Raw genomic sequence first — 16,566 nt, forward strand, 5'->3', positions numbered from 1 at the left:
TTTTAAATTGCAGTTGCCTGGGTGCCAGTGACTGCTGTCAGGTCCACAGAGAGTGTACTGTGCCACTGCCCACCCACCACTGATATATAAGGTGGCACAGCAGCTTGCAAAGTAAAAAAAATATATATATTTTTTTAAATTGCAGTTGCCTGGGTGCCAGTGACTGCTGTCAGGTCCACAGAGAGTGTACTGTGCCACTGCCCACCCACCCACCACTGATATATAAGGTGGCACAGCAGCTTGCAAAGTAAAAAATATATATATATTTTTTTTAAATTGCAGTTGCCTGGGTGCCAGTGACTGCTGTCAGGTCCACAGAGAGTGTACTGTGCCACTGCCCACCCACCACTGATATATAAGGTGGCACAGCAGCTTGCAAAGTAAAAAAATATATATATATTTTTTAAATTGCAGTTGTCTGGGTGCCAGTGACTGCTGTCAGGTCCACAGAGAGTGTACTGTGCCACTGCCCACCCACCACTGATATATAAGGTGGCACAGCAGCTTGCAAAGTAAAAAAAAATATATATATTTTTTAAATTGCAGTTGCCTGGGTGCCAGTGACTGCTGTCAGGTCCACAGAGAGTGTACTGTGCCACTGCCCACCCACCACTGATATATAAGGTGGCACAGCAGCTTGCACTCATAGTACAACAGTAACAACACATTAAAAAAAAAATGACAGGCAGAGGCAGGCCACCCCGCAAGGGCCGTCGTGGTCGTGGTGCTGTGATTTCCTTAGGCTCTAGAATAATGCCCAGTGTTCAGAGGCCACCACAGCCCCTGAACTCAAAAAATTCTGAGGCCATAGTTGACTGGCTTACACAGGACACCCAATCGTCTACAGCTTCCGCTCGGAACCTTAATGCACCATCCTCCTCCAGCTCAGCTTCGGGCACCTCTCAATTTACCACTCGCCAGCCCGCCGGCACCACCACCAACACTAGCACCACAGCCGCTTCACTTGATCCGTCAGAGGAGTTATTTTCACATCAGTTTGAAGAAATAAGTGATGCGCAACTATTAGTGCCAGAGGATGTAGATAACGGGGATATGTCTCAGTCAGGCAGCATTATACACATGGACGTACATTGTGATGATGATGATGTTGTACCTGCTGCTGCTGCCTTTGCTGAGTTGTCAAGTGAAGCGGCTGATGATGACGATGTGTCTGTGGATGTCACCTGGGTGCCTGCTCGAAGAGCAGAAGAAGAGGGGGAAAGTTCAGATGGGGAGACAGAGAGGAGGAGGAGACGAGTTGGAAGCAGGGGGAGGAGGTCATCGCAAGGAGCTAGTGGCGCAGTCAGACAGCATGTAGATTCGGCACCCGGGGTCAGCCAGACAGCACGCCAATCAACGCAAGCTGTTGCCACCACCAGAATGCCGTCCTTGCAAAGCTCAGCAGTGTGGCATTTTTTTGTGTGTGTCTGCCTCTGATATCAGTGATGCCATTTGTAACCTGTGCCAAAAGAAACTGAGTCGTGGGAAGTCCAACACCCACCTAGGTACAACTGCTTTGCGAAGGCACATGATCTCACATCACAAACGCCTATGGGATCAACACATGAGTAAAAGCAGCACACAAACTGAAAGCCACCATCCTCCTCCTGGTCCAGCATCTTCAGCCACGTCAACCACTGCTGTCCTCCATGCCCCCTATCAACAACCCGCCCCTCCGCCTCTCACCTTCAGCAGTTCCTGCTCGTCACCTGCCCACAGTCAGGTGTCTGTGAAGGAAATGTTTGAGCGCAAAAAGCCAATCTCGCAGAGTCACCCCCTTGCCCGGCGTCTGACAGCTGGCTTGTCGGAACTCTTAGCCCGCCAGCTTTTACCATACAAGCTGGTGGAGTCTGAGGCCTTCAAAAAATTTGTCGCTATTGGGACACCGCAGTGGAAGGTACCCGGCCGAAATTATTTTTCACAAAAGGCAATCCCCAACCTGTACTCTATTGTGGAAAAAGAAATCATGTCACGTCTGGCACACAGTGTTGGGGCAAGGGTCCATCTGACCACTGATAGCTGGTCTGCAAAGCACGGTCAGGGCAGGTATATAACGTACACTGCGCATTGGGTAAACCTGCTGGCGGCTGCCAAGCATGGAATGCGTGGCTCTGCTGCAGAGGAGTTGGTGACACCGCCACGACTTGCAGGCAGGCCTGCTGCCACCTCCTCTACTCCTCCTACTCCATCCTCTTTGCTAACCTCCTCGGCTGAGTCCTCTTCTGCTGTTGCGTCTTGCTCCACACCAACTGCACCCCCCCAGCTCCCCAGGGGCTATTCCACATGCCGGATACGACAGTGTCACGCTGTCTTGGGGTTGACTTGCCTGAAAGCAGAGAGTCACACCGGACCAGCACTACTGTCCGCCCTGAATGCACAGGTGGATCAGTGGCTGACCCCGCACCAACTGGAGATCGGCAAAGTGGTGTGTAACAACGGGAGCAATTTGTTGGCGGCATTGAATTTGGGCAAGTTGACACATGTGCCGTGCATGGCACATGTGTTGAATCTGATTGTGCAACGTTTTGTGCAGAAGTACCCAGGCTTACAGGACGTCCTCAAGCAGGCCAGGAAGGTGTGTGGCCATTTCAGGCGTTCCTACACGGCCATGGCGCACTTTGCAGATATTCAGCGGCGAAACAACATGCCAGTGAGGCGCTTGATTTGCGACAGCCCGACACGTTGGAATTCAACACTGCTAATGTTCGACCGCCTGCTCCAACAAGAAAAAGCGGTCAACGAGTATTTGTATGACCGGGGTGCTAGGACAGCCTCTGCGGAGCTGGGTATTTTTTTGCCACGCTACTGGACGCTCATGCGCAATGCCTGTAGGCTCATGCGTCCTTTTGAGGAGGTGACAAACCTAGTGAGTCGCACTGAAGGCACCATCAGCGACATCATCCCATATGTTTTTTTCCTGGAGCGTGCCCTGCGAAGAGTGCTGGATCAGGCCGTAGATGAGCGTGAAGAGGAAGAGGAAGAGTTGTGGTCACCATCACCACCACCAGAAACAGCCTTACCATCGATTGCTGGACCTGCGGCAACACTGGAAGAGGAGTGTGAGGAAGAGGAGTCAGAGGAGGAATGTGGCTTTGAGGAGGAGGAACACCAACCACAGCAGGCATCCCAGGGTGCTCGTTGTCACCTATCTGGTACCCGTGGTGTTGTACGTGGCTGGGGGGAAGAACACACCTTCAATGACATCAGTGAGGACGAGGAATTGGACATGAGTAGCTCGGCATCCAACCTTGTCCAAATGGGGTCTTTCATGCTGTCATGCCTGTTGAGAGACCCTCGTATAAAAAGGCTGAAGGAGAACGACCTGTACTGGGTGGCCACGCTACTAGACCCCCGGTATAAGCAGAAAGTCTGTGACATGTTACCCAATTACCGGCAGTCGCAAAGGATGCAGCAGCTACAAAATAAGTTAAAAACTATGCTCTACACAGCGTATAAGGGTGATGTCACAGCACAACGGGAATCCAACAGGGGAAGAGGTGAAAGTAATCCTCCTCCTACCACCACAACCACGCCGGCAAGGACAGGACGCTTTACAGACGTCTTGTTGATGGAGGACATGCGGAGCTTTTTTAGTCCTATGCATCGCCACAGCCCTTCGGGGTCCACCCTCAGAGAACGACTCGACCGACAGGTAGCAGACTACCTTGCCTTAACTGCAGATATCGACACTCTGAGGAGCGATGAACCCCTTGACTACTGGGTGTGCAGGCTTGACCTGTGGCCTGAGCTATCCCAGTTTGCCATTGAACTTCTGGCCTGCCCCGCTTCAAGTGTGCTGTCAGAAAGGACCTTCAGCGCAGCAGGAGGTATTGTCACTGAGAAGAGAAGTCGCCTAGGTCAAAAAAGTCTTGATTACCTCACGTTTATTAAGATGAATGAGGCATGGATCCCGAAGGGACTGACAGTGGGGGATGCATTTGACTAAAAAAGGCCTGGTGATGACTGAGATGCCTTGGCCTAAAAATGGTCCACACGCTGCTGTATATAATCATTCTCTGCATGCCGGATGACTTACGTGACGTCTCCGCCACCAACTACGGTTCAAGCAGCAATGTTTTAGTGCACTTTCTGCCTTAAAACCTCAATTTTTCAGGCCGCTGCTACAGCAGCGGCTGCAACAATACCTACTTTTTCATGCATGTGTACATGCCTAATTTTTCTGGCCTCTGGTGCTACACTGTGGCTGCAAAAAAACAAAAAACAAAAAAAAAGGCACATACATGTGTCAATTCCCCTTCGTGATCGTTACCTTGTCGTGGTGAAGGGGCTTGCGTATCACAATGAAGCGATCACCTCTAGGATTGTGTTGGCACACCCCAGATGATAAGGTCGTTGCTTCATTGTGTACAGACCAAAAGCGATCCGCAGGATAATTTTTCATAAAAAAAAACATTCATTTTCTTTCATTCTTTCTGCGGAGCTGGGTATTTTTTGGCCGCGTTACTGAATGCTCATGAACAATGGCTGTAGGCTCATGCGTCCTTTTGCGGAGATGACAACCCTGGTGGTCAGTCGAACCCAAGGCAACATCATCGACCTCATCCCATATGCGTTTTTTCTGGAGCGTGCCCTGCGAAGAGTACTGGATCAGGCTGTAGATGAGCATGAAGAGGAAGAGTTGTGGTCCTCATCACCACCAGAAGCAGCCTTGTCGTTGTCAATTGCTGGACCTGTGGCAACGCAGAGAGAGGAGTCTGAAGAAGAGAAGTCAGAGGAGGAAGGTGGCTTTGAGGAGGTGGAATACCAGCCACAGCAGGCGTCCCAGGGGGCTTGTTCTCACCTTTCGGGGACCCTTGGTGTTGTATGTGGCTGGGTGGAGGAAGAGACCTTCAATGATGTCAGTGAGGACAAGGAACGGGACATGGCTAGCTTGGTATCCAACCTTGTGCAAATTGGGAGGTTGCGGTTGTGCAAATGGACTGACTGACTGTTAAACGGGGAGTTTGGTCTGTCAGAGTTTGGTCTGTCACTGTGAAGCGGGCAACGGGCGTAACCCTTACACTACTTGACCGATAAAACATCATACCTGATCGTATTCACACACTGGATGTTTTAGTGCTGGTTTACACTGCCGCTACCACTAAAGTAGCGTCGCTTCCAGTGCGACTTTGGCGCGACTTAGCGCGACTTTGGCGCGACCTCATCGCGAGGTGACTTTTTATTTGGCCAATCACAATATCATGTTTTGTTACCGTCACCTAATTTCCTTTTCCTGTTTTTTGTTTTACATATTTCCCCATGTGTGCAGTGTTGTCTGTGTCATAGCTCAACTGATAGGCATGTTTGCCTTGGCATATCATATTTCAGCTTGCCAGAAAGAAAAAAAGACAGCTGGAAAGACACTGCATTAGTTTTCTACTAAAAATCATAAGAAAAATGCTGTTTTTTTTGGGTTGTGGACATACTACAGAGCTGAAACTTGACAGGTACACTTTTTAGACCCCCCAGACACTAAATACAAAAAATGACATGCCTGCCTAAAAAAATGCCCGATAAATGCCTGCAAGAGAAAAAGACAGCCGCAGAGAAGCCGTATTCCTGAAAATATAAGATAAATGCTGTTTTTTAGGGGTTCTGGACATGCTACAGATCTGAAACTTGACAGGTACACTTTTGTGACCCCCCAGACACTAAATACAAAAAATGACATGCCTGCCTAAAAAAATGCCCGATAAATGCCTGCAAGAGAAAAAGACAGCCGCAGAGAAGCCGTATTCCTGAAAATATAAGAAAAATGCTGTTTTTTAGGGGTTCTGGACATGCTACAGATCTGAAACTTGACAGGTACACTTTTGTGACCCCCCAGACACTAAATACAAAAAATGACATGCCTGCCTAAAAAAATGCCCGATAAATGCCTGCAAGAGAAAAAGACAGCCGCAGAGAAGCCGTATTCCTGAAAATATAAGAAAAATGCTGTTTTTTAGGGGTTCTGGACATGCTACAGAGCTGAAACTTGACAGGTACACTTTTGTGACCCCCCAGACACTAAATACAAAAAATGACATGCCTGCCTAAAAAAATGCCCGATAAATGCCTGCAAGAGAAAAAGCCAGCCGCAGAGAAGCCGTATTCCTGAAAATATAAGAAAAATGCTGTTTTTTAGGGGTTCTGGACATGCTACAGAGCTGAAACTTGACAGGTACACTTTTTAGACCCCCCAGACACTAAATACAAAAAATGACATGCCTGCCTAAAAAAATGCCCGATAAATGCCTGCAAGAGAAAAAGCCAGCCGCAGAGAAGCCGTATTCCTGAAAATATAAGAAAAATGCTGTTTTTTAGGGGTTCTGGACATGCTACAGAGCTGAAACTTGACAGGTACACTTTTGTGACCCCCCAGACACTAAATACAAAAAATGACATGCCTGCCTAAAAAAATGCCCGATAAATGCCTGCAAGAGAAAAAGACAGCCGCAGAGAAGCCGTATTCCTGAAAATATAAGAAAAATGCTGTTTTTTAGGGGTTCTGGACATGCTACGAAGCTGAAACTTGACAGGTACACTTTTGTGACCCCCCAGACACTAAATACAAAAAATGACATGCCTGCCTAAAAAAATGCCCGATAAATGCCTGCAAGAGAAAAAGCCAGCCGCAGAGAAGCCGTATTCCTGAAAATATAAGAAAAATGCTGTTTTTTAGGGGTTCTGGACATGCTACAGAGCTGAAACTTGACAGGTACACTTTTTAGACCCCCCAGACACTAAATACAAAAAATGACATGCCTGCCTAAAAAAATGCCCGATAAATGCCTGCAAGAGAAAAAGCCAGCCGCAGAGAAGCCGTATTCCTGAAAATATAAGAAAAATGCTGTTTTTTAGGGGTTCTGGACATGCTACAGAGCTGAAACTTGACAGGTACACTTTTTAGACCCCCCAGACACTAAATACAAAAAATGACATGCCTGCCTAAAAAAATGCCCGATAAATGCCTGCAAGAGAAAAAGCCAGCCGCAGAGAAGCCGTATTCCTGAAAATATAAGAAAAATGCTGTTTTTTAGGGGTTCTGGACATGCTACAGAGCTGAAACTTGACAGGTACACTTTTTAGACCCCCCAGACACTAAATACAAAAAATGACATGCCTGCCTAAAAAAATGCCCGATAAATGCCTGCAAGAGAAAAAGCCAGCCGCAGAGAAGCCGTATTCCTGAAAATATAAGAAAAATGCTGTTTTTTAGGGGTTCTGGACATGCTACAGAGCTGAAACTTGACAGGTACACTTTTTAGACCCCCCAGACACTAAATACAAAAAATGACATGCCTGCCTAAAAAAATGCCCGATAAATGCCTGCAAGAGAAAAAGACAGCCGCAGAGAAGCCGTATTCCTGAAAATATAAGAAAAATGCTGTTTTTTAGGGGTTCTGGACATGCTACAGAGCTGAAACTTCACAGGTACACTTTTTAGACCCCCCCAGACACTAAATACAAAAAATGACATGCCTGCCTAAAAAAATGCCCGCTAAATGCCTGCAAGAGAAAAAGCCAGCCGCAGAGAAGCCATATTCCTGAAAATATAAGAAAAATGCTGTTTTTTAGGGGTTCTGGACATGCTACAGAGCTGAAACTTCACAGGTACACTTTTTAGACCCCCCAGATGCTAAATCCAAAGAAATTTTTTATTTTTATTTTTTTTTAATTTTTCCAATAATTGGCTCTCTATCAAAAAATTATAATTTTTAAGAACTTTTTTTTGCGTGATCCCTCTCCGGCATGCCACAGTCCAGGTGTTAGTCCCCTTGAAACAACTTTTCCATCACTATTGTGGCCAGAAAGAGTCCCTGTGTGTTTTAAAATTCGCCTGCCTATTGAAGTCTATGGCGGTTCGCCCGGTTCGCCGGTTCGCGAACATTTGCCGATGTTCGCGTTCGCCGTTCGCGAACCGCGAATTTTAGGTTCGCGACATCACTAGTGACCAGCAGCCATTTGGGCTGAAGTTCCTTGTGGCAGGAGCAGTGTGATGTGCATTTAATCGCATCACACAGCTCCCTTTTTTTTTTTTTATTTTGAACTTTATGTGAAGTGCACAAAGTGCATAGCGCTTGCTGTGCGGTGAAATGCTGGGTCATTCAGAGAGGTGCGATATGCAAGCATATTGTATAACATTGCACAACTCTGGAACACACAGAAACATCACATTCTGATGTGAACATGGCATGCATATAAATATTGTTTTCTGTGTGTCATTAAAGTTACCTGTGTTTACCTACAAGGAAAAACGCAGGTAATTGCACATAGTGTAAACAGGCCTTAAATCATCACTGATGCGGTTAGTTATTTTCCAAAGTCGAGGGGGTTCAGTTGACTGCAGTATTTATACGACAGTGTATCTGGAAGGTCTAACTTCTAGTGAGTCAATAATGTGGCATAATTGCACAGTACATAGTGCAACAACAATGAAACATTACTGAACTTACAAAGTTCATACCTAAAGCCTAGTACACACGATCAGAAAATTGGACGAAAAATACCGCTTTTGAAGTGACCATACGATAATCTGATACTTAGTACACAGTTTTTGAGAGCCAGTCACAACAGTTCATCCGAAATTATCCGAAGGGAAAACCATGAAAATGTTTCTCGTACAATTTTTGTTTAATCAGTACAGTTTTTGCCCAAAAGAAATTGGTAGAGCAAGACCACGTATGCACGGAAACAAAAGAATACATTACAATACGATAAAACACATTTCCCCACTTCCAAAGTTGTATTCTGACATACAAGAATTTTTGTAAATTTAGTAATCTCTTCAGTTTGGTATTAGACTAGCATGCATAAAAAAAAAAAATGAACCATCATTCGCACGATATCCTCATCATGTGTACGAGGCTTAAAGTGGTTCTAAAGTCAACATTAAGAAATTCTGTAACACGCTGTGTTACAGGAATATATCACCTACAGTGTGTATCTTTGTGTAAAATTATTGTGATAAATACCTTATATACAGTGCCGCATGGCGCTCATGTGACCTGCCAGAGCTCTCCTTCCCTGCTTCGTGCACTGCAGAGGAAGGGGATGAGATCCCCCGCTGACGTCAGCCGTGAGGAGAGGAGGAGAGCAGTAGGAGGTCATGTGAGTGACCAGCGGCACTGTAAATAAGATATTTATCGGAATAATTTTACACAAAGGCACACACTGCACATGGTATAATCCGGTAACACAGCGGATTATAGGATTTCTTAATGTTAATACTACAGACTCCCAAGTTGACAGGCAAGGAGGGAAGGGTAGAGGAGGGAGAGAGGAGAACAGCGGATGACAGAGGCACATAACAGCTGCCATGATTACCATGGTCACCACAGACAAGGAGGACCCAGAAACTGGCACGATCAACCCGTTTTTTTTAGAACAAAGACCGCAAATGACACAGAACAAGCACTGTGTTGTATAACATGCTTTTAAGGATCGGGATATATATTTTTTCAGGGTTACAACCACTTTGAGGCTGGGTTCACACTTTTGCGAATTGGATCCGGGCTTCCCGGCATCTAATTTGCATGTCAGGAGATTGTGACCGGCACTCTATGGAGCCGGTTCACATATCCCCGGAACAGCTCCAGAGTGAACTGCACAGGAGTCCTGTGCGTCTTCTGGTCCGTTCCAGGTCCGAATTCAGCCAAACATTCTGACTGAATTCAGGCCTAAATTGGTGAACAGGGACACACCGGACCCCTGCTGTGAGCTACTTCGTGCGGCAGTTTGAACTCAGCATAAGACAAACCACTTTCAGAAACAGCATCAAAAATTCAGTGAACTGGCAAAAAAGCATAGAAAAATACACCTCCTAAATTTTATACATAACAAATTAGATTAGTTACAGCATCTCCAGATATAACTCCATTTTTTGTATGTTCTTTTTTTTTTTTTTATACAATAGGAAAGAATAAAGCCTAGGACTTTTTTCCTCTCTTGCTTTCCCTGTGATGCCTGGAATGAGGGATAAAGTTGTCAGTATGACAATACAGAGTTAAAAAAAGACACTACCAAAAGTTCTAACCTTTCCCCATTCTAAAACAATGTTTCCTATTTGAGAGATTTCACGTTTTTTCCTGTCCTGAAAGGAATAATAGTATCTCTATAATATCCCTAATATTGACAGACAGCAATAAAAACCCAACAAAGACTCTACCCCTTTTATGCTCTGTTCAAAAAAAAAAAAAAAGTTTTGGTTAGGGTTGAGCCTTTAAAGCATTGGGGGCTGCTAGGTAATAAAATAATACCTCCCAGAAATGTTGCATTAGTCAAAATGTATATAAAATATTAAAAGCAATGATGAAAAAAAGTTTAATGAAAAAAATACACATGAAACCAATCACATTTAAGCCATGCTGACTGGCATCTTAGCTTGACTCCAAACTTTGACATTTATATTTGCTCAGTTACCAATAAAGGCTTTCACTTAACTCTACGTTTTCTGCTTCACAGTACACAGTACAGGGTTCTTCTATTGCCAACGAGAAAAGTCATTAACGTAAGACTGTTTCCTATGGGCTACTCCAGTTTTTCCTTTGAATCAGAAGCAAAAGAAGCACTAAACTCCAGACTGAAGTGAAGGTTCAATATTTTTCTTTTGAAGTTTTCCATCAATTAAGTCATGTTATTGTAATGATTTGCCTGTGGACTCAACCACTCCTGAACAAAAAAGAATCAAGTGTATCTAAAAATAATAATTACCCTGCTCTTAGAGGAAAGAATTGAACTGTGCTACAGATCAATTCAGCTTAAGCTAAATCATTGGGTATAGTTTTCCTTTGTTTACAAACTGAAAACCCTTTAGGATTTATTAAGATCACATTTTCCAGAAACCACTGACTGCTGTTTAAAAAAGAAACAGATTCAGAATATATTTTGCAGAGTGCACATCACATATATGCACTGGAGGCCTGTGATCAAAACAAGACAGATTGTTTTGATTTTACTGATAATAACATAGGAAGACAACATGAATCATTATGAGAAACACTACATCTGACACTTCAAAGCTACTAAATTAACACTGTCTCAGAGGCACTGCCATAAATACAATTAAAGAAAACTGGATATTGCCTTATGGCGTACTAAAAATAAACAGAATGTAATTGAATAATACATTCAAATTTTTCCTATTTTCAACTCATGTATGGGGTTATATTAGTTAATGCTATTACTTGAAGTGATTGTAAACAATCACTTTGCAAAACAACCCATTACATGTTAAATAGAAATAAAAGGCAAAACATTTTTGTATAGATATAAAAAAAACATTTTAAACACCTTTTTTCCCTTTTTTATAAGTAATCACATTCCCTCTGTTCTCAGCTGCATAAGAGCTGGGGGGAGGAGAAGCAGCAGCACACTGAGCTATAGCGGCCCCTGCAGGGGTAGCGCTACACAGAAAACATAGGTTCCAATAACTCTTTAAAAGAAAAGTTGGGACTTTTTTTTTTTGCATATTTATACTTACCTAGGTGAATGCAGCATCGGTCCGATGCTGCATCTGTCCACCGCTGGCTCTAACGCTAAGAATAGAGCGACCAAACACCATTACTCCTTCAGTTCTTAAAGCTCCCTGAGCAGAGAGCTGCCGATTGTCAGTCATAGCTCTCTGCTCTGCCCCTCCTCACTCATTGGAGTGCTGGGCTGTGGAGGGGGCGGAAGTGGCCAGCTTAGGCTCTAAGCGGCTCGCTGAGAGGCTTAGCCGGGTGTCGGTCCATGCATTTTGGGGGATCCCGACTTCATTGTCTCGATCTTGCCCGAGCCTGGACCGACTCTGTGGCATCAGTCAACAGAGGGCTTCAGCACGCTGTCTGCTGAAAAAAGGTCACAAGACGAACTGCACTCCTGTGATCCACAGGAGAAGTACAGCCAAACGAGCTTTGGCTGTACTTCTTTAATAAATCAGGCTCAGAGACAGAGATCAACATATCTACAAAGATATGTTCTATAAAGATCAATTACATCACCCTTATTGGGGACTATTTAGTGGTGCAGTGTACAGGAAGAATTTATCTTTTTCCTCACTTGACTACAAAAACAAAAATCTAATTGGTTAATATGTGTTTTTACAACTTGCCTAAAGTCACTGCATTTGCACTTTCCTATTATATAGGCATGTTACTGTCTAATAACATCTAATTTGTTTAAGCTAATATTTACATATTAATTCCACAACTAAAGTTAAAATAAAAACCAAAGTTATAATTACAATTCCTTACTTGTTCTCATTGCTGGCATCATATCGAGGCATGGGATCATAGTCATTGCCATTGATATCAGTGCTGGCCAGAGGATCCTACAGCCAAAAAAAGAAAAAGGCTAAATAAATCATAAGATCATTATTAAGCCATTATCTCACATGGCTCATGCATATATTAAACAGTTCAACTCAGCACGTAATTAGGTTAGCAATTGTCCCTGTGCATTTCTGATGATTTGCAGGCTGTCAAGTAAAGGAATTCACCAACTGGCTTGTTTGTGAAAAATTAAAGATGGCAGAAAGCCCCATGATAATCTTGAAGTAACCTATAGATTTTATTGTATTACAACATTCAAACTGTTGCTTCTTCAACTTAAGGCTGGGTTCACATCTATCCGTGTCCACTTTTATGCATTTTTAGTGGATTTTTTAACATGCATTGTAGTACATTTTTTATGCATATTCAATTGTACATCATAGCACAGGAAAATGCACAGAAAATCGGAAATGGTTCATCTTTACCAACGCAGTGCACAGATGTGAATGGGTTTATTGGATTCAATATATTTTTATATAATTTGTGCTTTCAAAACATACCTAAAAAGCATGGGTGTGAATCGAGCCTTAAATCTGTGAAATACTAAAATTCAGGAAACTGTTTGTATAAAAAGAAAGGTATGCTATAACATGCAAATACAGATATTTATATATCAATATTTTTTAACCACCTCAATACTGGACACTGTCATCCCCTTTCAGATTTCAGTTTTGTCACACTTTGAATGACAATTAGTATCAAAAAAGGAAAGAAAGCGGGGCTTTACCGGTGTTGACTACCCCATTCAGTATAAAACATATAGCAATCCTAAAAATTCTTACTTTATTCATATCCAATAAGATTAAAACCAATCATGACAAAAAGAGTCAATACAAACTATTGCACACATTCATTGAACAATCCAATCTATAAAAAGTAACCCCCATCAATCTAAAGAAACTTGATCTCTCCCACAGATCTGCTGTAAACACAGTATGACCAATGTGCACGCATAGATTGGATTGTTCAATGAATGTGTGCAATATTTTGTATTGACTCTATCTGTCATGATTGGTTTTAATTTTATTTGATATGAATAAAGTAAGATTGATGTCTTTTTTTACTGATTGAGGTAGTCAACACTGGTAAAGCCCTGCTTTCTTTCCTTTTTTGATACTATACGCTCTTTTGGGGTGTGGTGTTGGTATGGTTGGCTAGGTCAATATAATATCATTTTGAATGACAATTACTCAATCATGCAACACTGTAACCAAATGAAATGTTATCATTTTTTGAGACAGACAGAGCTTTCTTTTGGTAATATTTAATCGCCACTCGGTTTCTTTTCTGTTTCTTTTTGCGATATAAACAAAAAAATAAATACCACAAATTTTGGGAAAAAAAGTTAGTTTCTAAAATATGGCGAATAAATAATCTTTCTTCATAAATCATGGGCAAAATGTACTCTGCAACATTTCTTTGGCATAACTAACCCAATTCAGTGTATATTATTTAGTCTGTGTGAAAGTTATAGAGTCTACAAACTATGGTATATATATATTTGAAAATTGATTAGTTCTGATGTACTGACTGTCTATCTCATTCCTTGAGGCCTTAGAATTCCAGGACAGTACAAATACCCCCCAAATGTCCCCTTTTTGGAAAGTAGACAGTCCAAGGTATTCAGTAAGAGTCACAGTGAGTTTTTTGAAGTTTTGATTTTTTTTTTCACAAAGTTGCCATTTTACCAAGTTATTTCTCACACATGGTATAGGCATACTTAGAATTACACCTCAAAACACATTCTGCTCTGCCTCGCAAGTAATAGGATACCATATGTGTGAGACACTTTTACAGCCTGGATGCATAGAGGAGCCCAAAATCCAAGGAGCACCGTTAGGCTTTCAAGGAGCATAAATTAAAGGATAAGTTCACTTTTGGAACATGTTACATATTCCACCCTTTTTTAGGGGTGCAACATGTAACATGTTTCAGCATGTGAAACCTTCCCCACCCCCTTTCCTATCACAGATCCTGTGAATGAATACCTACAAGTACCATCAACCATTGTGGCTGACAACTTGCAGTTTTCAATGAACTGTGAGGGTGCTTGTGAGAGTTCTTGTAGTCCATTGTTCTTCCTGCTCTCAGGTAGATGCCTACCCATATGCAGTATGGGCAGACAGATATCCTGAGAGTCTGCAGGAGCTTGACATTACACCCATGATCTGCTGATCATGGGTGCAATGCTCTGCAGTCTATTTAGAAAACAAAAATAATAGCACATTTTTTTGCAGGTAATAAAATGTGAATTTATTATGTTTCTAAGTAGACTGCAAAGCACTGCACATGTGATCAGCAGATCATGGGTGCATTGCTCTGCAGTCTGCTTAGAAAAAAATTATAAATCCAATGTTTTTATCTGCAAAAAAAAATGCATTTATTTTTTTTTTAAAGGTGAACTTATCCTTTAAGCATAACTTATGTATCCAATTTCCTGAAAACTTCGATTTTTAAAAAGGACCAGAACAATGGAGACACCCAAAAAATGATCGCATTTGGAAATTAAACACTCTGAAAGGTATAGTGAATCTTTACACACATCACAGGCATACTTAAAATTACACCCCAATACAGATTCTGCTACTCCTCCAGAGTATGTTAATATTAAATGTGTGAGACTTTTTCTCAGCCTAGCCAGGGGCCAAAAATCCAAGGAAGCACGTTCAGGCTTTCTAGGGAAATAAAAAAATTGTAAACAATAGATAAAGCACTGCAATCTTATTTTAACCACTTGCCGACCGCCGCACGACTATCTACGTCGGCGGTCAGCCCCTCACAGGCAAACTAACGTAGGGCTACGTTGCTTGCTTGTGAGGGTCTAGGGAGCGAGCGCGCGCCCCCGGGGGCGCGCTCCCGCTCCCGCGTGGTCACGGACCCCCCCGCGCGTGTGACCAGCGGACCCGATGTCCGCCGGTCACTCGGCGATCGGCGGGGGAGAGGGAGAATGTCAGGCAGCTTGTGTAAACAAACTGCCTGTCATTCTCCTTGCTGCAAAGACACTGATAAAACGGATCTGGTATGTAGATCCGTTGATCAGTGTCCTTACAGCTAGAGCCACAGCCAATCACAGTAGAAACCACACCCCTAGGGACACACACAGCCCCTCCCTTCCAAATAAAGTTAACCCCTTCACTACCAGTGTATTTTTACAGTAACAGTGCATATGTATAGCACTGATTACTGTAGAAATGTCACTGGTAACCCCAAAAGTGTCAAAAATGTCAGTCAAGGGTCCGATCTGTCCGCCGCAATGTCGCAGTACCGCAAAAAAAATCGCAGATCGCCGCCATTACGCGTTAAAAAAAAAAACAACAAAAATGACAAAAATCTTTCCCTTTGTTAGTAAACGCGATAACTTTTGCGCAAACCAATCAAAATACGCTTTTTGCGATTTTTTTTACCAAACATAGGTAGCATAAAACAAATTGGCCGAAAATTTTTAAAAATTTTGATTTTTACATTTTTTTTGGGGGGAATTTCATATAAAAAAATGTGAAAAATATTGCTATTTTTGCAAAATTGACGCTCTTTTTTTGTTTATAGCGCGTGATCAAAAAATCGCACAGGTGATCAAATACCACCAAAAGAAAGCTCTGTTTGTGGGAAAAAAAGGACGTCAAATTCGTTTAGGTACAGCGTCGCACGACCGCGCAATTGTGCGTTAAATTCACGCAGTGCCGAATCGCAAAATACCCCCTGGTCGGAATGGGGGTAAAATCTTCCGGGGCTTAAGTGGTTAAACAATACGTGATAACATACACTACGTATCAGTAAAAATGAAAAACTGTGACACAAAGTGACTCCAATGTCAAATATTGCAGTTCTTCTCACAGAGCATTCTCTGACTTAAAGGTGACACTATAGTCAGAAAACACTACAGTATCTCACAAAACTGAGTACACCCCTCACATTTTTGTAAATATTTTATTATATCTTTTCATGTGACAACACTGAAGAAATGACACTTTGCTACAATGTAAAGTAGTGAGTTTACAGCTTGTATAACAGTGTAAATTTGCTGTCTCCTCAAAATAACTCAACACAGCCATTAATGTCTAAACCGCTGGCAACAAAAGTTAGTACACTCCGAAGTAAAAATGTCCCAATTGTGCCCAAAGTGTCAACCATTGTGTGGCTACCATTATTTTCCAGCACTGCCATATCCCTCTCGGGCATGGAGTTCACCAGAGCTTCACAGGTTGCCACTGGAGTCCTCTTCCACTCCTCCATGATGACATCACGGAGCTGGTGGATGTTAGAGACTTTGTGC

At 42.8% G+C, this 16,566-nt stretch overlaps 1 protein-coding gene across 4 annotated transcripts in view; it reads right to left on the reverse strand.

Moving 5' to 3' along the window:
- Positions 1 to 16,566, reverse strand: part of PCSK5 (proprotein convertase subtilisin/kexin type 5) — a 684,033-nt gene that overhangs the window by 463,979 nt on the left and 203,488 nt on the right. The window contains exon 5 of one of the 4 annotated variants that reach the window (XM_082244078.1): positions 12,216 to 12,292. The exons of the other annotated variants lie outside the window; for them this stretch is intronic. Within the exon in view, the coding sequence (XP_082100204.1) occupies positions 12,216 to 12,292 (77 nt within the window). The remainder of the gene's footprint in view (positions 1 to 12,215; positions 12,293 to 16,566) is intronic. 4 annotated transcript variants of the gene reach the window in all.

Source organism: Pelophylax lessonae, assembly GCF_965119305.1.
Source record: "Pelophylax lessonae genome assembly, chromosome: 1".
Taxonomy (NCBI): domain Eukaryota; kingdom Metazoa; phylum Chordata; class Amphibia; order Anura; family Ranidae; genus Pelophylax; species Pelophylax lessonae.